The sequence below is a fragment of the Nelumbo lutea genome, chromosome 3 (genome assembly GCF_056320005.1).
Source record: "Nelumbo lutea isolate HS-2025 chromosome 3, American lotus-T2T, whole genome shotgun sequence".
In the NCBI taxonomy this organism is placed as follows: Eukaryota; Viridiplantae; Streptophyta; class Magnoliopsida; order Proteales; family Nelumbonaceae; genus Nelumbo; species Nelumbo lutea.
The window spans coordinates 79,295,832-79,322,780 of record NC_142686.1 but is presented as its reverse complement, the minus strand read 5'-3'; the positions used below and the strand labels follow the sequence as shown (position 1 = coordinate 79,322,780).

Here is a 26,949-nt window from a genome sequence, read left to right as displayed (position 1 = left end):
ACTAACAAAATTTATGTTATTAACAATTACAAAATTATAAATAAAATAATTATTAAAATAAACTTATTAATGACTAACAGAAAATAAAATAGCAATTTACCCTGTCTCACTAGGGTGTAACGTGCTAAACACAACTCAAAAACTAATGATTGAAACAAAGCCCGTACATCGCACAGGGTCCTACTAGTAATAAATATAGTAATATAAAATTCAAATTTTTCAATTGATTTCAATTCCAACTCCAAATGAACCAAACAACAAAAATTGGAATCCGATTCCAATTCCTGATTGATATCAACAATAAGTGATTCCAATTCCAATCCTATCTGCAGACCAAACGGACCCCAAGTTTTTTTGGTATTATGTATTTCCAGCATAGTCAAACTCCTAATTGATATATACAAATTTTCTGCATACATATATATATATATATACATATATTATGACATTGTGACGAATGCTGCCCTCTCGGTTATCAATTCTTTTAGGAAACAGGATCTGATTCATCTCCACTGATGGTGGACGGATTGGGACTGGGTCTGGGAATCATATCGTCAGGCACGCAAGTCAGATGGATCCCGCACCTTTTCGCACCTCCTATTGTAAGCTCCACTTGGTCCCCACCTTCCAACCATTTTCCACTTTTAGAAACTGCACTTGCAATATGTGGCATTGAGAACACCCACATGTGGTCTCTTGATGAAGAATGAATTCCTGGAGTTTCAAGCCAGTTAAAACCTTTGGTTTTATTAACAAGCATGACGTGAGTAGCAATGCTAGCTGAAGGTGGTGGTCCTGGGGAAAATACAGCACACAAGAATAGCCCTTGAATCTTGCGACCCACAAACGATGGCACTTCAAAGGATACTTTAGGCCCCATATTTTGGTAGCTGAACCAATCTGGAATCCCACTCCCAGGAAGAAATATGTCAAACCTATTGGTTGTAAATGTTTCCTGTTGCAAGTAAACCAGTGAAAGTTAATAATTTCTAGAGGTTCCAGACCACATATATAGAAACAAACAGACATGGACATAGTAAGAGAGACCTGGAGAAGATTCAAAAGATTCTTCCTACAAGAATGCATCAAATTGTTGCAACCACTCATGACAAGTTTCCCCTCAGATTTCAACCTCCTTGGAATCTGAATCTGAACTAGCTTATTACAATTCATAAGATGAAAAAATTGTATGCCCTCTGAGCCCGATATATTCAAGCTTTCTAATGCAGGGCACTTCGTCAGGTACAAGGTATGTACAGATGATGGAAGCTGAGGAAGTGTTTGAAGCCTTGAGCATCCTCGTAATTGAAGCAATTTGAGATTAGGAAGTTGAATTATGTCATCAGGTAGGTTGCAAAAGTTGGTGTTGTCTAAACTTAAATACTCCAATGAGGTCAAACTTCCGATGTTTGTTATTCTCTCCAACGAAATGCAATGATCTGCTTCTAACCGTTTTAAACATGATGGAAGCTCTGTGATTGATTCAAGTCTAAAGCAATTATTCAATCTAATCTCACAGAGTTGAGAAAGTTGACTTATGCTGGCTGGTAGGTTGCTCAAGTTATTCTGCCTTAAGTCGAGTATTTTCAATGATGATAAGCTCCTAAGATCACTTGGAATTGCGCCTTCTAACAAATTGCAGTCTCTGAGATCTAGACTTTCTAAGGAGAATAAATAGGAGAATGGAATTGGTAACTGAGTAAGGGGACCTTCTCTCCGTAAAACCCAAGACCATAATGATGACTGCCAAGATTCAGATGGCAATTTGCAAAGATTTGGGCAACCAGACAGAATGAGGCTTTTAAGAGATGCTAATCTACAAAGGCTGCTAGGAAGATTCCTAAGGTTTTTGCAGTCTTTCAGATTCAAATAAACAAGTTTACTGAGATTTCCAATGGAATGATGAACTTCAAACAACCTTGTACAATTTTCAAGGATCAAAATCTCTAGATTTGGGCAACCTAAGAAGTTTGGTGTTTGGGTTAAGAATTGAGAATGGCTAAGATTAAAGATTTTCAAATTTTTCAGATGAACCTGCAACCAATTAAAAACAGTTAACACAAATTAGTTTCTCTGAAATAAATAAATTAATCCAAAGAAAAAAAGAAGGGATATTTTATCAAACCTTTATTTCCTTCAGTTTACTGTACTGTATATCAAGAACAACAAGCCTCTCCAAATGAAGATCACTTGGTATATATTTTAGAGGGAACCCATGCCAACAGAGCCATCTTAAATCTCTAGAAAGATATTGATATGTCCCCTTAAGGCATATATAATTAAGTTGGAGCAGTTTTAGTTCTTTCATCTCTGCAAATGTTCTAGTACTGAACTGTTCATCAAATAACCTCGACAGGACTAGGCCTTTCACTGCTTCTGTTCCCTGATAACAATATTATTGATTAAGTGCAGAAGCAAGATGATGTACACACATTAACATGCATACAGGCACAGAAAATCTATACTACTATTACAAGTATGAATGAGCTTGTGTAAGTTTTCTTTCTGACTATATTTTAGGCAAGGTTCAAAGTATCGACACGTATCGGCCCATATCGGCCGATACATATTGTTCTGGCACCCCACCGATACACCCCTCGGTAGTCTGACCAGTTCAGGGTGTGGCGAAGACCTAAACCGGCTCCCCTGAACCAGTTGGCGAAAAAAAAATAAAACCTTGATTTTAGGTATTAACTTCCATTCTCTCTCATTAAATCCCATATTTAAAGTATTTCTTCTCACTACAGAATTACAAATGAGCTTGTAAAACTTTTCTTTCTGACTAAAATACTGCTATTTTGAATTTGGTCCTCTCTAATTTGAGGGTAGAAAATGTAAGTTGAATTACTTGTCACTTCATTTAATTCCCTCTCATTAAATCTTATATTGAAGGTATTAATTCCCATTCTCTCTCATCAAATCCTATATTAAGTTATTTTTTCTCATTTGTTTGAGGTGGCAGAACTATTCTATTCTGCTCCTCTTCTCTACTATTCTCTCTTCTCTTCCTTTGCTGCTATTTTCTGCTTGTTCTTTCCAGTTTTCTCTCTGTTTTCCCTTTATTTTTAGATCTGTCCTGAGATCTATTGGCTAGCTTCTCGACAAATATGTAGGATGCTGTTTGGTCAATTGTCCCATTCCTCTAATTGGCATAGAACCAAAAAAACAAATGACTAACTGTTTTTTGACATGAAATTTGTTAATTTCCTGTTTCTTTCATCATTGTTTTCTGATAGAACTAGTTGTTGTGATTCTAGAGTATTTTCTTTTAGCTCTCTTTAACAATATCAAACACAAAAAGATTAGTGTAATAACATACGAAAAGAATGAGGTAGGGGGCATATTTATAGCCTCCAGACATGTAAAAAGAGTGTTATTATTATTCTGCTCATTATTTATTGTCAAAATTAACACAACAACAAAAGTTAGTTAATAACATGCAATTAAAAAAATAAAAGAACTGTGCAACAATTCTTACACTGTGTTTCAGTAAGACTTGATGGATATCCTCATGATCCCACAATCTGCTGCGATTTCCAGGCTTCTCGGGGGATTCCTGACGAACAATCTCTCTCCCCATATCTCGAATTAGATCATGCATTCCCAGCTTGTTTACTTCAACTGTTAGGAGGGACTTACGAATAAGAACACCAATTCCTATATTTGTGGAATAACCACAACCATCTAGTATTCTAATTGCATAATCTTTATTCATTCCAATAAAAAAGCATGCAATATCAAGGAAGATACTTTTCTCTTCTTCATCTAGTGCATCAAAACTGATTTTCAGTTTCTTCTGAACTTCATCCTTAGGAATCTTTTTAAGCTTCTCCAATGCACTTTCCCATTCATCCTTTTCTTTGTCGAACAGAAAAGAACCCCAAACCTTAAGTGCTAAAGGAAGCCCTCCAACATAATGCACCACATGGCTTGAGAGCTCCAGATAATCTTCTTTGGGATGGTCTTTTCCAAAGGCATGGTGACTAAAGAGCTCAGTAGATTCAACAAGAGACAATTCCTTAACCTTGTATTTTTCATCCACTTGAAGCAAATTCAGCAAATGTTCATCTCTAGTTGTTATGATAATTCTACTTCCTGCACCAAACCAGCTATGTTCTCTAGCTAATGCATCTAATTGGTCTGAATGATCCACATCATCAAGAACAAGAAGTATCTTTCTTGAGAATAGTCTGTCTCTAATTAATTTAATTCCGCTAGGAATGTCTCTGACCTCTATGTCTTTTTTCATTAGGATATCTGAAAGAAGCTGTTTTTGCAGCTGAATCAGACCTTTATGTTGTTTTGAAACTTCTCTAACATCTGCAAGAAAACTGCTATCTTTGAAACTGTGAAAGATTTGATTATAGACAGCCTTGGCTAAGGTTGTCTTACCTATTCCACCTATTCCCCAAATTCCTATAATACAAACATTGTCTGATCCAACATCTAATAGTGCCAACAAGTCATCTACACGTGAATCTAATCCAACCGGGTAATTAGCAACATCTAAGAACGTTTTATTCAATTTCATCATAACTTCTTCAACAATTTCTTGAATAAATTTGGCCTGATGTCTGCAAAATGCAATAAAGAAAGATAGAAGCACTATAAATGTCCAGTTACAAGAAGCCATAAAGATGCGAAGAAACATAAAGTAAATCTCATGAGCTTTAGTTTTAATATTGGTATCAAGTATATTAATAACATTGGTAGAAGTAGAAAGAAATGATTTAAGCACCAATAATTTAACAATGAGTATGGCATTAAACACGAAGGACTGGCGAAACAGGATTCATGTAGTCGACCGCACATAGTTGGAATAGGCTTGGATGTTGATGATGATGACGAATTCATTTTCAGAATCAAAGTTCAAAAAGAATCAAATTGTAAAATTTTCATTTTTCAATTATGTTGAGTTCACAGGAAAGGAAAAATTAAATCTATGTAAGTCTTGACAACAAAACTGACTAGAAATAAGAGAGAGAGAAGAGAAGAAGAGAGAAGATAGAAGATAGAAGAGAAGCGAAGAGATTGGCAACAATGGAACAGTACTGGCGGCGCTAGCTTCTATTAGTATTTATAGGGCATCTAAAATAAAAGGGAAAAGACCCTTATGCCTTTGCTGTAAGTAAAGTACAATAACGAAAAATAAAAAAGACTTTAAAACAACCAAACAAACCCTAACAAGACAGAATATAATAAATAAGACATAAAATAAGCTATTTCAACACTCCCCCTCAAGTTGGAGCATAGATGTCAATCATTCCCAACTTGTCACACAAATCATTATGCCGCACATGTTGAAGACCCTTGGTGAAGATGTCTGCAAGTTGTTCCCTTGAGTTGACATATGGAATGCATACTTCTCCACTCACAAGTTTTTCTCTAATAAAATGCTTATCCACTTCAATGTGTTTCGTCCTATCATGGAGGACTAGATTAGCAGCAATGTTGATAGTAGCTTTATTGTCACAATAGAGTGACATGGGGTTGTTGGCTGCAAAACCCAAGTCACCTGACAGGTTTCTTATCCACATGATTTCAGCAACTCCATGAGACATAGCTCTGTATTCTGCTTCAACACTGGATCTAACCACCACACTTTGCTTCTTACTCCTCCAGGTGACCAATTTACCTCCTACAAAGGTACAATACCCACTAGTAGACTTTCTGTCATCGACTGCCCTTGCCCAATCAGCATTAGTATATACTTCCACCTTTAAATGTCTATGTTTCTAGAAAAACAAACCAGCTCCTGGAAATTTCTTGAGGTATTTAAGGATTCTCTCTGCGACTTCAAAGTGAGTTGTCCTAGGGTTGTGCGTGAATTGACTAAGAACACCCACTACATAAGCAATATCAGGTCTGGTCATAAGCAAATATAAGAGTCTCCCTACAAGTCTCTGAAACTTCTTCACATCTTTCAAGAACTCCCCCTGATTGTCTCCCAGCTGATGGTTAGGTTCAATTGGCGAGTCACTTTGGTTTCACCCCTAGCATGTTGTTAGACAGTTTTGTATGCCCTTAGCTTCAATCAGAATGATGTACTTTATAAGTTTATTGTAAATGAATAAAAGTGCATATTTGATTCATGTTCCCTTGGTATGTTTCTGTGTAATACCCTTAAACTGGACACTTAATGAGACTCGTGTTAGTTTAGAATATTCACAGCCAGTGGGTCGGTCTGGGGAGACCTATCCTGACAAGGCTGACACTGTGGTGCCACCAAGTCGGTTGGGGTGGCCTGTCTCAGTTGCGAGGGTGAGACCCTAAGCACATACAGTGTAGGATTAATTGAATCTATGAACTGGACCAGATTTCCAGTATTGCCCTGGACCTTGGAGATTGATGGGCAAAACTGGAAAGTTACACCCGACCCCTAGACTCGATTATGATACTGCACTAGGTGTTGGATTGGATTGTCTTTGATATACCATTCAGTGAGATCCTTAGCGGGGGTCAAAACCTGGGTATGTTGGGACAGTTTGAGAATTCATCTGAGTGGGTGATCATAGTGACAGGATCAACCCCTTTGTCGGACAAAGGTAATGATCGGGGATGCACTCTCACTGATGGAAACCAAGACTACCGGCAACCGATTTCAATCGTTAAGATTTGTTTAGCAAAATATATTTTATATGAGATATAAAAGTATATATATTATGGTTTCAAAATGATTTGCAAAAGGTTTTAATTCCCGAGATCCATGTAAGCGGAGAGTGCAACATTGTTCCATGCAGCCGAGGGAGAGGTCCTCTCTTGTCGAGCATTGTATGATCATTATGGGCTGAGGGGTTAAGTGTAAAACCATTGAGGATAATACCTGATGGGTTAATCTTGCATCTGCCCACAGTCCCTGGGTGTTACAAGGTGGCTTGGCCTAGGGACTACTTAGGGTAAGTGTTGGGCCCAAGGAGCCCATAAGATGGGTTTCAGGGGGTGCACTGTCCATAACAATGTATTCGGCCAGGCCTTCAAACAAAAGCTGGGCTGAACCCATGTGGCTGATGTGTAGATCAATGTTTGGGTCCCACGCCATACAAGGAAGCCCAACTGGGCAGCAGTTTGGAAGGCTAAGTGAATACATAACCTTAAATGGGCCTTAAGCCCATTTCGAACTAGGTTGATTTGATCAGTCAAATTAAAAGAGGCAAATTCTGAGATGGATCAGCTGATAAGATTGGGCCTAGACCCTATCCACTTAGAGAGTCCAAAATCTAAATAAGATTTAGATCTGAAAGCCTCCTAATTAGATTAGGAGATGGCTGATCTGATCTGCAGATAAGATAAGGGTTATCCCTCATCACTTAAAGGGACTTCTAATCCAAATATGATTTGGATCAGCAACTCCTAATGGGATTAGGAGCTGATCCCTTTAAGATTATAAAAGGAGGGGGCGGCAGCCTTTAGATATGCAATCCAAAACTCTTGTCTTCAGAACTGAAATCATAAGAAGAGAGAATTCTGCACCCTGCGAATACTCTCTTGCTGCCTCCAATAGTTCAATTTCCTACTCTCTACAGGAGTAATCAAGATTTGATCTTGATACCAATCTTTTGGGGAAAAAGATTGATTGGAGCTGTATTCACAAGCCATCCTATTGATTCTTGCGAAGGGTCAAGTTCTTTTGGAACAACATTGCTGATTCTGCTCCATCCTGCACTGCACCATCTTCAGTGAGAGCAGATTTTGGATCCTTCCTTGGGCATGAACACCTTCATTGGGAGATACTATTTCTCTGTATCAGGTACATCCTCCCTCCTTTTTGGTTCAGATCTGGTTTGGTTAATGGTTCAAAATTGATCCTTGAAAAATATGTTTTTCTAAATTAGGGAATGTGATTCCCTGCAAAGATGGGAGAAAATTTTGAAATTCGCCCCCCTTATTCCGCATTCTTTGGGCGTCCATGTGATGGATATCCTATCCCTTCACTTGCCTGTATCTTTTTGTAGATCCAGTACATATTTTCGTTGGGAAATATAGATGCCCTTTTGAGAGCGTGCAACTTCAATTCCAAGGAAATAACGTAAGGGTCCTAGATCTTTCACCTCACATTGAGTGGCTAAGAACTTTTGAGAGCGTGCAATTTCAATTCCAAGGAAATAACGTAAGGGTCCTAGATCTTTCACCTCACATTGAGTGGCTAAGAACTTCTTCAGTTTCTGTATTTCAGTCTCCTAGTCTCCTGTGATCACTATGTTATCCACATACACACTTAAAGCTGCAATTTTCCCTCACCTTTCTTCACAAACAAAGTGTGGTCTGACTGGCATTGTTGAAACCCCATCTGTTGAACTGGTGGAACTTACCAAACCAGGCCCAAGGTGATTGTTTCAACCCGTATAGAGATTTTTTTAACCTGCACACTTTCTGCTCACGTCCTTTGGCACAAAAAATTGGAGGTTGTTGGGTCATGTACACTTCCTCTTCTAAGGCACCATTCAAAAAAGCATTCTTAATGTCCAATTGGTGAAGTTCCCAATCAAGATTTGTTGCCAATGAGAGAAGAATTCTGAATCATTTCTGATAGAGTTCATCTTGGCTATTGGAGCAAATGTCTTTGCATATTCTACTCCATATACCTGTGTAAAACTTTTTGCCACCAATCTGGCCTTGTATCTTTCAATAGTTCCATCAGCCTTATGCTTCACTATGAATATCCACTTACATCCCACTGGTTCCTTCCCTTCAGGAAGATTTTCTTTTATTTTTTTATCAATAACAATGAACCTTATTAATGATTGAGAAAATTAGAGTTACAGGTGAAGGAGCTAAAAATTCTTAACTCCAACTACCCAAAGCACATCCTAACCATGAGGCATACGAACTCGAAACCTTGGAAGGCAAACGAGTACCTCGAGCGTGGAACATCGTGAACTTAAAGCGATACTACCTATAAACCACCAAGCAAAGTGGACGAAATCAGGCCCTATGTGCCACAAGGCAAGCCAAGAGGAACTTCGGCGTAAACAAGCAAAGAAGAGCATATTATCAGCTCGGCAAAAAATCAGTTTGCGGCATAAAAGACCGCGGAAATTTAATAACCCGGACAGTGGCAAAGAAACAGCTCGGGGAAGATGAGCAAGGGGAAAAAGACACTCCATTGCAAGAAACAGTACATTGGCAAAAAAAAAAAAAAATTTACATGCCCGGAGCCACTTCTTCGCCATCGGAAGGCACTTCAACAACACCCGAAGGCCCTGCCTCTCCTTCAGAGTCTGGCTCGCCATCGGCAGCATTGGCCATCTCCTGAGTTATACGCGAAGTGGTTATGGCACTTACATCGAGGTCAGGGTACGTATTCCGGATCATCCACCGGCTCAACTTGAACCCCCTCCTGTAAGAGTCCACCATCAGATTGTCAAAACGCGGAGAGGCAATGTAATCTTCAACTGCCTTCTTCTTGGCGTCTTCAATGCCTTGGGAAAAAATCTGTATTCTTTCCCTGATGTCCTCTTGAAGATATTCGACTTGATGCTGCAAATCCAACTTCAAGTCCGCCATATGCTTGACAACTACCCCCATGGCCTCGGCGTCACGTTGAGACCTCGCCTGCCTGGCCATCGCAACGCGAGCAGCCTCTTCAGCAGCATAAGCAGCCGCCTCAGCAGCCTCAGCAGCCTGTCGCGAGCTCCTCTCCACTTGGGCCGCCAAGGCATGAATCGAAGAATTCACCTACCAAAAGAAACAAGTGAGCAAATAACAGCAGAAGCAACAGAATAAAAAAAGGAAGACGGAATCTAACTTACCACCATGGCATGTGTTACGGCGCGGCAAGCGACCTGATTCAAGGGAAGATCGATCCACGCCGCGACCTCCTCAGGGAAAGTAGCGTCCTTACTCTTCTGAAGAGCGTAGTTCGGCACCAACACGCTCCTAAACTCCCCTTGAGCTCCCAAGCCTGAGGGCCCAGCCCGCGTATGAGCAGACCCGGAGTGAGCAGGAGCACTTGAGTACGCAGGAGCGCCCGTATGAGTGGTCTTAGCGTAAGGCGCCCTGGCAGTTTCGTGCACCGGTGGAGTCACTTCGGGCTCCCTGGGCAGATCCTCCGGCGTATGGTCTGGAACTTGGGGCTCCTCATTCAGGGGCAGCTCGGTACGAGTTCGCTTGGCGACCCGCTTCCTCCTCTTCATACCTTGAAACAAACGCCCCCCACGAGTTCTCTCTGCGTCCATCACACCTGCAGAAACGAGTTCGACATCAGAAAAAATGAAAGAACAAAGCAAGCAAGAAACCGCATAGCTAGAAACCTACCCGAACTCAGGCCGGCTGCAATAAGCTTGGCCTCCGTTAAGTAGTGGTGGCACTTTAAGCCTTGCCGTGCCCATTGCCGGAGACCCTTCACCGTCTCTTTATCGAGAGTTACGCCCATATCGGGAGCGGCTTCACCCCACCCAGTCTGAAAGGGCCATCCTTGTGCACTTCGCACGCCGAAGTAGTCCTACTTCCAAGCCGGGACCTTATTAGGAAGATCGTGCAGAAGCTTAAGACCCTAGCGAGGAGAAAGGTAATACGCCCGTCTCCCCCCAGGAAGAGAACCCGCCTGTCTCTTGAGCATCAAGATAGAGGAGAATATCTCTAAGTCTAAGGGGAAGTTCTGTTCGCAAAAAAGGGAAACTGTCCCCACCAGGTTCCGAATAGAGTTCGGATGAAGCTGGCCAATGGTGACACCGAAGTGGTTTATGACTTCGACGAGAAGGGGATGGAAAGGAAGTCGCAACCCTGCAGCGAGCTGCTCTCGAAAAATCACGATCTCGTCAGGACCGTGTTCCCAAGGAAAGCTACCCGAAGGAATAAAATATGTGTACCCCCCAGGAAGATTGTAAGACAGAAGTATGGATTGAAGCCCCTCAGGCATCATGGTCGATGGGCCAAACCGGTCTAGCATCCGACCTCGGCGGGAGGTAGACGCCAAACTGCCCGAAGCGACTCGACCTACTGGTTCGTAGTCCTCAAGCTCCACCTCAGGATCACTGAGGCAGTCTGGGGACACGGCTCGGTTGGTGGAACCTACGTCGGCCCTACTCGAAGAATCGTCTGAGCTATCAAAGCTAGACATTGGGGAAAAGACGGATTCAAGAAAGTACTCACCGGAAAGTTTGAAGAACAAGCCAAAGAACCGTGAAGACTGTATAACCAGCCTTGACGCGAGCTGGAAAAGACATGGACACGAGCTGAAAGGTTGGACGCGAACTCAGTAGACAAACCGCAGAAGTGACAAACCAACCGAGGTCCCCCACTATTTATAGCTACAGTAACCAAGAATCGACCGTGCAGACCGAAGACGATCCGACGACCCACGTTCTTACCGACCGCACAACCCTTAAGGTCGAGACGTGATTGGCGCACGTCTTTCCGAGAAAAGCGAAACGTCAGCGCACGTCTTTTTGAAACCGACGTCGCTTCGACACGCGTCTTTTCCGAAACTGACGCGCCGCACGTCTCCCTGACAGTCGCCCGTGCACGTACAGCAGCGGCGCGCCTTTTTGAAATGACCCGCTGTCACGTCCCAGCAGCGCGAATTGGTTTGAAATTTAAAACGCGCGCCGTCACAACCACCAGCGTTCTTAAAAAAGCACGTTTCCATCCTTCTCGGAAATCGAAAGAACCCTAGCAAAAGCATCTCGTGCAGTGAAGGTTCGAAGGACGGGACAAATCCACCTGCTACCTCGCGAAAACTCCCCGCATCATGGCAAGACCCCCGGCGCAAGGAGTGGGGGGCAATTGATGAAGGAAGATTTGACCCGACCTCTCTATTACGTAACACGTGGCAGAAACAACAGCTCGGCAAAAGGGGCCAAGCTTAGGCGGGAACAAGGGGACGAGCGGACTAAACTCCCTACCGGGGGCCCGAACTGACCCACCTTGTAACAGCTCGGGATACACTTCGCCGAGCTGACCTTGTAACACCTCGGGTTATACTTCGCCAGACTAACCTTGTAACAGCTCGGGATACACTTCGCCGAACTGACCCACCTTGTAACAGCTCGGGTTATACTTCGCCAAACTTTGTAACAGCTCGGGATACACTTCACCGAACTGACCCACCTTGTAACAGCTCGGGTTATACTTCGCCAAACTTTGTAATAGCTCGGGATACACTTCACCGAACTGACCCACCTTGTAACAGCTCGGGATACACTTCGCCGAACTGACCTGCCCTATAGATACCTCCAAGCTCAAGACCGCCTCGCTCAGCACTTCGCATCACTTGGCACCAAAACCAAACAAGTCGTACCACGCCTGACACTAAGGAAGTTCGTGCCCAAGGGCGCCGCGCCTGACTGACTTGGGATCTGACGTTTGGCGGCAGCACCCTAAACGGCCACCTGCCACCGCCACTGACACCGCCATCTCCAGTTAGATGACGGTTAGGCAGTGACGGTTCTGTCTCAGCAGAAAGGACGACGGCCGAATTGACAAGCACAAGGGTAATCATACTCGACCTGACAAGGGCCCCGGAACGAGTGCACGAAGTGACTATAAGAGCCCCTACCCCCCGACAACAGAGGTATGCAAACTTTGCGCTATCTGGTATTACCTTGCTTTTGAAGGATTCTAACTTGAGCTTCGGAGCCTCTACACCGGGTTCCCCCCGGAGCTTCTCCATCTCCTCCGTTTCAGGTTCCCTGCTACCCCGTTCGGAAGCAAGGCAGCGGACAGCTAAGACCGGCGAGATCGCGCTCCATCAATAACCATTGCCTTGTTTGGGTTAGCCATGATCCTTCCATTTTCTACAATATGTCCCAAATAATGTACATGAGATTAACCAAAAGAACATTTAGATTCGTTGGCATATAATTGTGGTACACAGTACCTCAAAAGTGGTGTGGAGGTGACCCAAATGGGAAGCCGGATTTATGCTATAAACCAAGATGTCATAAAAAAAAAAAAAAAAAAAACCAAGACAAACCAATGGAGATGAGGGGAAAAAGTCTCCTTCATGAGTGCCTGAAAGGTTGAGGGTGCATTTGACAACCCAAATGGCATGACAATGAACTAGTAGTGAACCTCATTGGTCCTGAATGCTGTCTTGTGGACATCATCGTGATGTACTCTTATTTGACAGTAACCTAACCTCAAATCCAGGTTAAAGAAAATTGTAGCAGCTTTCAATTCTTCTAATAATTCATCAACACAAAACTGCCAAGAGCCATCCTTCTTGACCAAACGAACCATTGAGGATGGGCTATTGTTGGCCTGGATTTGTTTCTTTGCAAACATCTCAGAAACCATCTTTTCAATTTCCACCTTTTGAAAGAGTGGATACTGATATGCTCTGAAATTGGCTGGTGGTGCTCCGGGGTATATTGGTATCCTATGGTCCATTTTTTTTATCAGTAACAGAAAAATCCTATGGTCCACTGGGCAACTAGGAGAAAGCTTTGGTGGCTTCCTAAAGAGATCTAAGTATTCCTATGGCAGCTGGGCTAAGGCTCGCTTATGCCATTCAAAGTCAGGTTCTACTGCTAGCTTAGACAATTTAGTCTCATTCCAACCTATGCCCATGTGCATCAGCACTGGGTTTCCTTCTTCCTGACAATACTTGAGCATAGACCTTTTTTTTAATCAGCGAGAAATTCAGAATTATATTAAATTTTGAAGCTGGTTAATACAATGAAAGGGTAAATCCACCCAAATAACAATCCAGACCTGACAAAGTTACAAGATTACAATTGTGCCCATAACAGTTGTTGTCTATATATTCCTTATTTTGCTAAAGTATCAGCCATCCCATTTGCTGTCCTAATCCACTCGAAAGATATATCCAACTCCTATTTGATGCTTTCTATTTCCCTAACCTCATGCCTATAGATCATGGCACAAGTTGCTTACTCCTGGCCCAAGAAATGATCATCTTTGAATCTCCCTCCACTTCCAATTGTTGAAAATTCGATTGCTTAGCAATTTGTAATCCTTGTAGTAATGCCATCAGCTCAGCCTTCAGTGAATCTCCCAGTCCCAAAGGTCCTGAAAACATAGCCAAAACCTTCCCTGTATAGTCTCTAAATACTCCTCCAATGCCTGCCATTCCTATGCTTCCTATGGAGATTTCATCAAAATTTAATTTTATTTTGTTAGCCACCGGTAGCATCCATCCAAAACAACCTTTTCCTTACTCATAGAAAAAGATGCCACTTCAGACTATGTCCCCAATATATATCATTCACTGAAAATTCTTTGAATAGATCAAGTGTCTTTATCGAATGTGCTGCTCTGATTTTTTATGGCTTCAAGCCTTCAACCATTTCCTCTTTCAATCTACATTTGTCATTGAAAATTCTCCCATTCCTTTCCTCCCAAACAGTCCACACAACTGCAACCCGAATTGCTCTCCACATAATTCTTCCTCTCCTTCTAAGTTGCCTTAAGAAACTTGGGCTGAAAAGGCTCACTACATCGTGTGGAGAGGTCCACCTACATCCCAAAAGAGAACAACAAAGGTCCCAAACACAAAGCACAAAAGGGCAAAATAGCAATAGATGAGATATGGATTCACCATTAGAAAGGCACATTTGTATCGCCTTCTTTTCTGGAGCATATTACTAGTGTTTACCTTGCCAAGAAAGACTTCCCAACATAAATCCTAAATTTTAGGTGGGATGAGCTTGCTCCATATTTCTTTCACAATGAAGTTTTCACCCACATTATTGGACTGTGAGCATTGAGGAAAGAAGCACAACTGAAAACCCCATTGGGAGTACAACACCAAACTCTTGTGTCCTCCACTGACTGATCCAAAAAGGTTAAATGAAGTTTGTCCAACAATTGGATAAGTGCTTCACATTCATCATCCCTCAGTCCCCTTTCTAAAGCCAAAATCCCAACTTACCCCTGAAGGAGAAAAGGTAACTAACCTCGAAATAGGCTGCTGTTTATAGTTAGACAATGAGAATAGCTTAGGGAAAGCAAATTTAAGAGGGGTTTCAGGCAACCACAGGTCTTCCCAGAACAATATTCAAGTCCCACATCCCACATCAAATCTACTGAAATTAATGAAAGTTGTGTATACTACCTGTATTGATTCCCAATGAGAAAGAACCACCGAGGAAGAAATTTCTTTTCCATCCAATCCATTATCAAGTGTCCCGTGAATGCTTTCAATTACCTTATGCCAAGGCCTGTCACTCTCCAAAGGGAATCTCCATAACCATTTCCCTTGAATTGTTTTTTTTCCTACAAATAGGTTCCCTATTCCAAATCCACCCCCCTCTTTCGGTTTGCTAACTTGCTCCCACTTCACCAAATGGTCTCTCTTCTCATCCCCCGGTTCCCAAAGGAACTCTCTCATGATCTTCTCTAGTTGACCTGCAACTTTGTCTGGAATCCTAAAAGTAGAGAGGTAATAGATGGGTAGGTTAGCTAAAGTTGCCTTGATCAAAGTTATCCTTCCTCCCAGTGAAATGTAATTCCTTTTCCATAGTGATAGTCTTTTAGTGAATCTCTCTACTACCTGATTCAAAAAAAACCTCGGGTTTCCCCCCAACAGAAGACCAAGATAGTCCAAGGGCCAGTTCCTTACATCACACCCCAAAATCTCTACTCAACTTCTTAATTCTTCCTCTTCTGTATTTATCCCTACTACACAACTCTTCCCAAGATTGACCCTCAGATTGGATACAAACTCAAAAGTTATGAGTTCCTTTAAATTCATCAAATTGTTTTGATCACCTCCTTCACATAGCAAAATTATGTAATCTACAATCTGCAAATGAGTGATTGTCACCTCATTTTGCCCTACCCTCCAATCTCTCAATAACCTATCTTGATCAGCTTACAATCATCCTACTTAGGACATCTGCTACTAGGGTGAACAGGATAAGGGGTCTCCCTGTCTCAATCCTCGTTTAGCTGGAAAGAAATCTTTGCTCACTCCATTTATTAAGATAGAATAGTGAATAGAACTTAAGCATCCTTTAATCCACTTCCTCCACTTATCACCTAACTCGATTCTTTCTAGGATTTCCAAGAGAAAAGACTAATCCACTAGATCATAAGCATTCTCTAAATCCAATTTGCAAACTAAACCCTTTTCCCTCCTCAATCTCTTCTTTCCTATACTAGGCTTATGGGTCTAAAGTCCTTAAGTTCTTATGGGTCTAAAGTCCTTAAGTTCTTTAGCTACTTTCTTCTTGGGGATTAAAGCAATGAAAGTTGAATTTGCTGCTTGAGAGATTTCCCCTTTATGAAAAAACTCACTAAAAACTCCCATTAGATCATCTTTTATGATATTCCAACAATCTTGATAAAAAGCTATACATAATCCATCCGGTCCTAGAGCTTTGGACCTTTCCATTGAAAACACTGGCTCTAATCTCCTCAATTGTAAACACCAATTCTAGGTTTGTTAAAATATACTCCAAAACTCTGTCCCAATTCAAATCTAGAAAATTTAATCTCCCCTCCCCAGAGGTGGCAAAGAAACCCTTGAAGTGATCCACAAATACTTTAATTATTTCCTCCTCCCTTGTTATCTCTTGAATATCCACTTCAATGCTAGTTATTTGATTCTTCCTTCATCCACTAGCTAGAGAATGAAAGAATTTTGTGTTGCCATCTCCTTCCGTAATCCACTTACATCTAGACTTCTGCCTCCAAGAGATTTCTTCTGTTCTTAACAATCGTTCCAGTTCAATCTTTAGATTCCTTCTCTCCGCTTTTTCCACTCCACTAAAATCTCTTAAGGCTTCATTATTATCCAATTCCACAATCCTTAAAGAAATTCTTTTCTTTGTTTCTTCCACTCGGCACTCGCCCAAATTGTTCTTTGTTCCAAGCCTTAATTTTCTCTTTCAACTTTAAGAATCTAGAGAACCTTAACCCCTTTTGCATACCACTACGCTTGACTTATCCCCACCAGATCTTAACCTTTTCTACAAAAGTTGGATCCTCCACATGTTTTCAAATCTGAAATGCGAGGGACCATCATAGGGAAAATCCTAAGCTAGGCTAATAGTGCAGTGGTCAAAGGTTACTCTAGACAAGTCTCAAGAGGCTAAACTTTCCTGCATCTCTTCCCAATCTATGAAAACAGGAACCAGTCCAGTTTGGAACAAGTCAAAGACTCTTGAAAATTCGACCAAGTATACTCTACTTCTAACAATGGGAGATCCTTCAATTCAAAGTCATCCACAAAGGCATTGAAATTTTTCATGCTTGTGGTTATCCTTTGATTAGATTAGTCAGTTTCTGAAGTAAACCTATGACATTAAAATCACCTCCCAAACACCAACACCCATCCCATAAGCTTCTAAGTGCCCCCAACTCTTCCCATAAAAGATTTCTTTATAAGAATTTAGCCTATAAGCATTCATCTAAGCCCATTCCCTTCCATCATTGGGTTTCCTTATCTTTATGAAGATAGATAATTGTCCTACCAACTCTTCCAAACATTCCAACTCCTCATTTTTCCAAATGGTGAGAATTCCTCCGGATGCACCACAAGAAGGTACGAACGACGAACTCAAACCTCTAATTTCCCATATACTTCTAATCCATTTTCTGTTAACCTCTAAGAGTTTTATTTCTTGAATCAATACCAAATCCAACTTCTCCTTTCTAAGAGTATCCTTTATTAACCTCCTCTTGGTTGCACTCCCTAATCCACATTCTAGCTGTCCCTTGCCTCTCCTTTCTTTTCTCCTATTTTCTTCCCTACCATACATTATTTCACTCATCAATTTATCCACATCACTCTTCCTTTTCTTCACTTTATCCGAACATTATCCTTCCTCAAGTACACTTTTACCCTCTCAAGCTTTTAACAATAGCCTTCCTTCTTCTTTCTTAAGCTCATCTTTTGTTCTGCAAGCTTATTCTTATCCTCCAATCAATCAACTCCTTTTCCATTAGAATTTCCAATGCATACATTTTCCGGTTCCTGCAATTTTTTACTCATATTTTCAGTTCCAACGTTCTCATATCCATCCTCAAACACCATGATTGTTAGGTTGTCCAAAATCATTACACAAATTCTCTCCACCTCATCTTTTTCACCATTCTCTTTTGTATCTATCAAGAGAACAGGCAATTGGTCATTTGTATCTTAGCAAGCACAAGACCCTGAACAAGAGATGGATCTACAAAAACATGGGAGAACACACAAGGAGGTGTACAATTAGTAGCAACAACGAAAGCTACAACAGAAAAGGGAACAGAAGAAGGAACAACTGATGGGTTTGAAACTCCCTGTTCTAATCTTTCACTAGCCAATCCATTTACAAACTTGGACCGGTCTACCGTCTGGTCAGGTAAACTCTGTTCAGCTCCTTGTGGCCTTTGCTTAGCAAACTTCCTCGCCCTGCACTGAGTTGGTGCCTTCTATCCCATCTTGCTTCTCTTGTACTTGGCTCTGGATTGGTTGGTCCACTTAATCTTTTTCTGGCACAACCGAAACCATCTTGCAATCAGTAAAGGACTCTGCAGAGCCAAGAGGTTCTAGTTGCACTGCTTCTTCGTAGGACTACTCGAACAGTATCTCTGTTCTCCAGTCTTCATCCTCCAACATTCTACATGCCTTGGTAGAATCAATTTTTCCAAGGCTTGAGGACTAATTAACTTCTACACCCCCTTCAAAATGGAAGTTTTCCCTGCCAATGTTTGAACCGGATTCCTCTTTCTCACCTCTATTAAACTTTGGATTAGGCCTATCTAGTGTAGCGGACTGCTCTTCAAAAACCGGCACCCAAACCATTTTTCCCCTTTTCAGCAATCAGTAGTCCTCACCCAAGGTGTAGCTACAGAAGTTCTCTTGTTCAAATAGGTTCCAGTGAATTGATTTTCGTTTGTAAGAGTGTGGCCTTTGACTTATTAAAGAGTCGCATGCCCTCATTAGACAATGGCAACTTGAACCGAACTGACTCAGGTTAGCTCACAACCCAACCCCAGTCTGGCCACTCAACCAGCCAGCTTCTTCAACTTCTACAGGTTTTTTGTTCCACACAGCATCTCCTCTTGACACCACATCTGCAAAAGTCCTCCCCACCATCCAATCTAGATCTATTGTTTTTGAATAACTTTCTTCCTCTTTTGACCGCCTGATATGACCTATTCTCTTCGCAATGTGGCGCCATTCCTATTTTGTCTCACCACCACACGTCAACCACCCTTCCACATCCTCTTCATCTCTTCCTTCTTTCTCCTACCTCTCCACAACGTCGCTTTGGCTTCCGAAGCTACCCAAACACAACACCAGTAGCCTCTCGTGAGCATTTTCAAGGTTCTTGGTATCGTTTCTGGCTTTACTCCAAGCAACCTGAGTTTTGCAGCATGAAAGATTGCTTAGATTAACCGCTTCCAGTACTCCACCCAAAATTTTTGTTATCTTGGCGAATGTGGTTTTTGTCTAGAGGTGAAACAACAGCCCTAATAACTTGATTATAATGGCACCATCCTTCTCTAAGACATAGTTGGACAGGGGACACCAATTCCCAATCGTCACCCATCCTTCACTCATTTCCAATGTGGTAAACTCCATTTCCTTGTCCCCTATGTCCAAGATGGCTTTGTCTTTAGTAAATGGTCTTATTGTAGTTGTTTCTTTTACACACATCCTCTTCTCCAATTCTTTCAGAATTAATTTCCAGTCCGGATCTTTCAGTTCTTTCTTCATGGTTATCACAAGTTTTTGATCCTAGGCTTCTCTGAAACTTTCTAGAGACAAGCTTGGGATCACAAATGAGTACTGAAAGGAATCTACAGGGACAACAGGCTCTTTTAACTTTGATTCAGTTAACTGCAACCCTGTTTCAGCATTATTTACAGGATTTTCTACCTCTGTTTTTTCTTTTTCCCAACATTTTGTCTTGCACCGGTTCCTGTTCTTGACATATTCGTTCACCTGTCGGAGATCCCCTGTTTTTCCAAGAACTGTTGAAGAGCATCAGCAACCAGCTTCTATTCAAAGCAATTTCTGGCTTCTGGAAAGCATACCAATCATTGTTTGCCCTCTCCAAAGGATTCAAAAAGCATTACATATGCTCCTTTTTCTTATTTTCTTTTACTTCAACATAATAGCTTGTGTCTTCTTCCTTGTTGAACACCTTCCAGTTAATCTGTCTTCTCAAATGGATAGCACCTTCTAGAAACCCTTTGAACCAAAGGGCTGATTTTTCTTTCAATAGCATAGTTGCCTTCGAAACTTCAGTGAGTTTCAGCACCACACCTTGTTCTTATTTCATCCATGACCCATCACAAACCACTTGGCCTCCACTTGAAACTTACGTCAACAAGCAGCCTGGACGAAACTCTCCTCTCCTCCATCGCAACCGAAGTTCTCTTCTCTCACCATTTCACTAGACTTCACCGCATAGACCCAAAATTATATTCAGTGGAGTATGCCATTGAGATGGTCTTTCAAACTTACATATTATATACTAATAACATATAATACAATCAAGTAGATAAAAATCAATTAATTAATATCTGTACAATGGTTCTTTAACTCGAACATTAATAGATAATAAACACAAGATATCTTTAATAGGTTAACAAGAAGTGAAATAAGTCTTAAGTTGGGAGATTTTTTTACAAAAAAAAAAAAAAAAAACACTTTGGAAAAATACAAGGGAATGACAAGATACAAAATTAGGTCCAAGTCAGGTTAACTTAAATTGCAAAAATTGGACAGGTCACAAGATTCAAACAACAATCACTAGAATTTTTCTCCTTCAAAAGAGTTCAATAGTAAGATTCAGATAAGAACCCTTGGAATTTGTAAATCGAACCATGGACTTTATCCTAAATCATAAGATTTTGAAAACTATAAACTTAAGGCATGCATTGGATTCTCTGCTGCATCAGAGGTAAATGAACAAAAACCCCACCTTCTTGCTTGGCATGTTACTCTCCTCTTTAACTTATTACCTTGTCTTTTCTTATGACAGTCACATGATAGAGAGAAAGGCCCTAATCCGTGACCAACAAGAAAGCCTCTTGAGCTTGTCTGATCTCCATCTCCAACACACAAACTAGCGCTCTTATACATCCTTACATTAACCTCGTCAACTAACTTCAAAAGTCTATAGGCCACATAACACTGTCCAGCCTAAATGCCGTTCCTGAGAATCTACTCCCCTCGTTCCTTTTGGCTCATTGGTTCACCCATGCCTATCTAATAGTAGTACTAGATCTAAAATATTCACTAAAAGCAATAGAATAGTTAAACTGTGAAATCAACAAACATAAGAAAAAGAAAATATATGGTCTTCCTTACTCATCATCATTATCATCTAAGCGCCTCTCAACTATATGGGGTCGGCTACATGAATCCACTTTCGCCATACCTATCTTTCTCACTGATATATAGAAATTGAACACAAACAAATTCTACCAATGACAATTTGAATATTCTATAGGAGAACGTCGAATGGAATATGTATGTTGGAGGTTAGAAAACCAGGATGAGAAACACTTGTGATGTTAAAGAGTAACAACTATTTATCTCTCCAGATACCGTACTGTATTTCAAGAGTTATTACCCATTGGCAACATTCCGTAAGTCCCAACCGGACAAATTGGCAGCTTCTTGGAGGCTTGTCTCCCACCTCAGCACCTTCATCGTCTCCAATGTGAATCGCTCTTTAAGTTTGGTAAAGCCTTTTCCAAAATCCCCAGTCTGCTTCCGAACATCCGAAGGATCAACGTCAAAGAAAACAGGCAGAACCTTCTGATCTATCTTTCTACGGCACTCCAAGATTCTCACCAGTTCATCCAGGCACCAACTCGAGGAAGCGTAGTTCCTCGAGAAAACGATAATTGAAATCCTTGATTCTTCGATTGCTTTCAATAGTTCTGACGAGATTTCTTCCCCTTTTCTTAGCTCCTCATCGTCCCTAAAAGTGTAAACCCCTTTCTGGACTAAAGCTGTGTAGAGATGATCGGTGAAGTTCTTGCGAGTGTCTTCACCTCTGAAACTCAGGAACACATCATAATTCCAACTAGAAGTTGAAGAAACTGATGAAGATGATGCTTCTCGGGTCCGTTTGGAAGAAGACCATGGAAATGGTTCTCGGGCCCTCTTCAGCGTCTTCGCCATGGAAACAAACGGTCGACACTCGCCAAATGATTCAGAAACGGACCATCGGTGGGCTTAGTGCCACTTTCCTCCCAGAGCTTTAAAATGCAACAATTGAATATTCGAACTTTTAAAACATGACAAAACAGGTTAACAATTGGTAACCAGCATTTAAAAAAACACAAATGCCTTTTGCTTTTGGGTATCATCTAATTTTCTTTTATCAACCATTCAAATATTGACAAAAAGATTAACACTTTTAAATCCTTTCCTCTTCTATTCAGGAAAATTGGAGTTACCAAAATGCCTATTCAGAGATGATCTCAACTTTTCTGAATGAAAAAGGCAAAGATTTGGGACTATTAATTTTTTGTCCATGTTTAAATAATTGATAAAGAAAACTAAATAACACTTGAATGACATTTAAATAGTTAGTTAATAGTAGTTATTGAATTATCACATTTTATGTTTGGGTATTGAATTATTGCATTTTAAAGTTTGAAGACCAAAGTGGCACTAGGCCCAAAGCATAGAGAAATAATCAAAAATTTTCCCAATAATCTATTTGGAAGGTGTTTGGCGGGAGTTGGCACCAATATCATGCATTAACTTACCCATTCTCGAACTTGCCTAGGTATCTTTAATTCCAAATTCGTCTAACTTTTCCTCACAATTTCTCAAACCTGTCCCGTAATGCTTATAGTGTGACTTAAACCCAAATTAATTAATGATAGCACCAAATCTCTTACTTCTACTTTAAGCCACTAAGCCATCTCACCTTTTATGTTATTTAATGAAATAAAATAGAGTTTACTAACTTTTGTGTTCATCAAAACAATCAATACATATATATGATTAACAATTCCAACTAAAAATTAAAAGAAATAATATTTAAATTTTAAATTTTATAACTAAATGAAATAAACAATCTATCAAATCCAAATTTACATCAAATGTTGATTGCAATCCCAAGAAATTTATACAATTAAAATATTAATAATAGAATAATTATCTTAGTACTTAAAATTTATAAATTTGTGCATGATATATAACATAATAGGTACATATTTATGCATCCCGGGTATTGGATACCCTAAAGTCAAAAGCCAAAACCGTCCCAAACCCTATAGGGTTTTAATCTAAAATCCCAAACCCTATAGGGTTTTGATAAATGGGTCCTATTAGGGTCAGGATAGGTCGGATACCTAAAAATTCCTATGAAATTTCCATCCCTATGCATGCCTACGATGTGCTATGAGGTGTGCTTTGTGAGGAGTAGATCCAATCTTCATTTTGATACTCATCCAATGTCTCTAATAAATCAAGGCCCCAACATTTTTGTCTCATTCAAGTACTGACAACTTTTCACTAACATGTGAAAGTTATTTACCCACCTATGAAATGGGTAAATGATACTTGGGAAAATAAACTTTCTCTGGTCCCCACATAAATCTAAAGAAAGAACATGGGTTTCTTGGTCAATGGGAACCTGATATAACGGTTTCTGGTCACGTATCATTTTTTTTTGGCTAAGTACCTCGTCATCTCGTATGCTCCCAAATGGTCGATGACTCAGAGGCTGAAGTGGAGCTCCCTAGTGTAGCGCAACCCAGCTACTCCTTACAGGAGATGATCTGCTCATCTTTGTAGACGGCGGGAATTGAGGAACTCATCCTCCCTACAGGAGATGATCTACTCATCTTTGTAGACGGCGGGAACTGAGGGACTTGCAAGAACTGAATCAGAGAACCCAGGGGTGTTTACCCGACGAGGTCACTCCGATGGCTAAGTCAGCACTTAGTTGTGAGCTGAAAATGATATTAAAGAATGAGAGAGCTAGAGAGCAGGGGTTACCATCTCTTCCTCGCCCCTGGGGGGTGAGGCCTTTATATAATGGAGTCCTCGTGGGTTTGGTGGAGCAGTTCCTAGATTCCCGCTGTGATGGGACTTGCTTTCATGTTAGGTGAGCATAAAGCCACCAATCGGTAAGGTTGCCCATTTCCGCCTAAATTGGGGAGTGGGTGAGCCAATATAGCCGTTACAAGTCACAATCCCGTAAAATGCGGGGTATGGTGGTGAGCTCCTCGGGGTTGTCATGCGGTGGTCGGTTTGACTTGGAGGTGAGCTACTCGTAAGTGGCAAGCTGCCTGGCAAGCTGCCTATGGCGAGTTGCCTAGTGGCGAGCTACCTGTGCAGTGCCGAGTTGTCTAAGTTGCCAGGGTACATGATGGTGAGCTGCCAGTGGCGAGCTCCTTGTAAGTGGCAATCTGCCTGTGGCGAGCTGCCTGTAAGTAGCGAGCTGTCTAGTTGTCATGAGGCTACACTTAGTTGTCATGAGGTGTCTGGTGCCATAATGTCATTGGAGAGCCAAATCCGTCCTCATCATTTGCCCCCCACTCCCGAGCTGAAAGTAACTCGGCGAAGGGAGTAGATTTCTCCTTTTGACTTATAATTCGATGAGCTCGTAAGCACTGATTCAGTTCCTTAAGCTCTGGGAGTTGCTTGGAAGCGAGCTGCCCGTAAGGTGCCGAGGTCTCTACCAGTTTGGTATTGTATCCCTTAGGCTCTGGGGGCAACTTATAGTCCACTTTTGTTGATTTTGTCCATGCCAAAGAGGCGATTGTGTCTTAAGTGCCCATGCCAAGGAGGCGACTGGGACTAACTCGCCCATGCCGAAGAGGCGACTGGATCTTAAGTGTTCATGCCAAGGAGGCGACTGGGACTTGCTCACCCATGCCGAAGAGGCGACTGGGTCTTAAGTGCCCATGCCAAGGAGGCAACTGGGGCTTGCTCGCCCATGCCGAACATGCAACTAGGTCTTAAGTGCCCATGCCGAGGAGGCGACTAGGACTAGCTCACCCATGCCGAAGAGGTGACTGGATCTTAAGTGCCCATGCCGAGGAGGCGACTAGGACTAGCTCACCCATGCCGAAGAGGTGACTGGATCTTAAGTGCCCATGCCAAGGAGGCGACTAGGACTAGCACACCCATACCGAAGAGGCGACTGGATCTTTAGTGCCCATGCCAAGGAGGCGACTGAGACTAGCTCACCCGTGCCGAATAGGTGGTTGCGTCTTAAGTACCCATGCCGATGAGGCGACTAGGACTAGCTCACCTATGCCGAAGAGGCGACTGGGTCTTAAGTTCCCATGCCAAGGAGGCGACCGGGACTTGCTTGCCCATGCCGAAGAGGCGACTAGGTCTTAAGTGCCCATGCCAAGGAGGCGACCGGGACTTGCTCGCCCATGCCGAAGAGGCGATTGAGTCTTAAGTGCCCATGCCAAGGAGGACACTAGGAATAGCTCACCCATGCCGAAGAGGCGACTGGGTCTTAAGTGCCCATGCCGAGGAGGCGGCTGGGACTAGCTCACCCATGCCGAAGAGGCGACTGGATCTCAAGTGCCCATGCCGAGGAGGTGACTGGGACTAGCTCACCCATGTCGAAGAGGTGGCTGGATCTTAAGTGCCCATGCCAAGGAGGCAACTGGGACTATCTCACCCGTGCCAAAGAAGCAGTTGGGTCTTAAGTGATGACGAAGTCTTTTATCAGTTTGTCAGTTCGCGCCTGGGCCAGGCCGCCAAGTCGGCGCATGTGCTAGGCAGCCAAGCCGCTAGGCCATGAGTAGGCCGCGCCAGGCCACTGGGTGGGTGAAGGGAGTGAAAGATCCATCGTATGGACACCCAAATCTTGCGGAATAAGGTGGGCGAATTTCAAAAATTTCTCTCCCCTCAACAGGGAGTCGCATTCCCTATTTTAGAAAAATCATATTTTTCAAGAATCAATCTTGAACCATGAATCAAACCAGATCCGAACAAAAGTAGTAGGAGAGGATTATACCTGATACAAAGAAATAATATCTCCCAACGAAGGTGTTCACGCCCAAGGAAGGATCCAAAGACTGCTCCCACTGAAGATGGCACAGTGTAGGATGGAGCAGAATCAGTAGTGTTCTCTCCAAGAACCTAATCCTTCGCAAGAAATAGCAGGATGGCATGTAAGCACAACTTTCTATCAATCCATTCACAAGGAACTAATGTCAAGATTGAATCTTGATTTCTCCCACTAAACTGGAGGTCGAACTGGTAGGTGAGGTGGCGGCAGGAAGGAGGCGGCAAGAGAGAATTTTCGCAGGTGTGCTGAATTCTCTCTTTTGTGATTTCAACTTTGAAGACAAGTGAATGACTTGTGTTGTGTGTGTATCTCAAGGCTGCCGCCCCCCTCCTCCTTTTATATCCTTAAAGGGATCAGCTCCTAATCCCATTAGGAGTTGTTGATCCAAATCATATTTGGATCAAACTTTCCTTTAAGTGATAAGGGTAAACCCTTATCTTATCTGTAGATTGGATCAACCTTCTCCTAATCTCATTAGGAGGTTTCCAGATCTGAATCACATTCAGATCTAGACTCTCAGAGTGAATAGGGTTAAGACCCAATCCTATATGCTAATCCAATCTCAGAATTCGCCCCTTATTCAACTAATTAAATTAGCCCAGTTCGAAATGGGCTTTAGGCCGATTATGGTTATGTGCTCACTTAGCATTCCTAACTGCTGCCCAGTTGGGCTTCCTTGTATGGCGTGGGAACCAAACATTGATCTACACATCAGCCACATGGGTTCAGCCCAGCTTTGTCACGAGGCCTGGCCGAATACACTGTTATGGATAGTGCACCCCCTGAAACCCATCACATGGGCTCTATGGGCCCAACACTTACCCTAAGTGGTCCCTGGGCCAAGCCACCTTGTAACACCCAAAGACTGTGGGCAGATGCAAGATTAGCCCACCAGGTATTATCCTCAATGGTCTTACACTTAACCTCTCAGCCCATAATGATCAAACACTACCCGACAAGAGATGACCTCTCCCTCGGCTGCAAAGAGCAGTGTTGCACTCTCTTCTTATATGGATCCCGGGAATTAAAACCTTTTGCAAAC

At 42.0% G+C, this 26,949-nt stretch overlaps 1 protein-coding gene across 1 annotated transcript; it reads right to left on the bottom strand.

The window, feature by feature from the left end:
* Positions 1-204: 204 nt before the first annotated feature.
* LOC148865924 (disease resistance protein Roq1-like) lies at positions 205-22,164 on the bottom strand. The gene is made up of 5 exons (XM_088974774.1): positions 21,480-22,164; positions 3,479-4,574; positions 2,126-2,383; positions 1,048-2,034; positions 205-955 (listed from the first exon to the last, which is right to left on the bottom strand). The coding sequence occupies exons 1-5, from the start codon at positions 22,034-22,036 to the stop codon at positions 485-487; spliced, it is 3,369 nt and encodes a 1,122-aa protein (XP_088830900.1). The 5' UTR covers positions 22,037-22,164; the 3' UTR covers positions 205-484.
* Between the last annotated feature and the right edge of the window lie 4,785 nt (positions 22,165-26,949).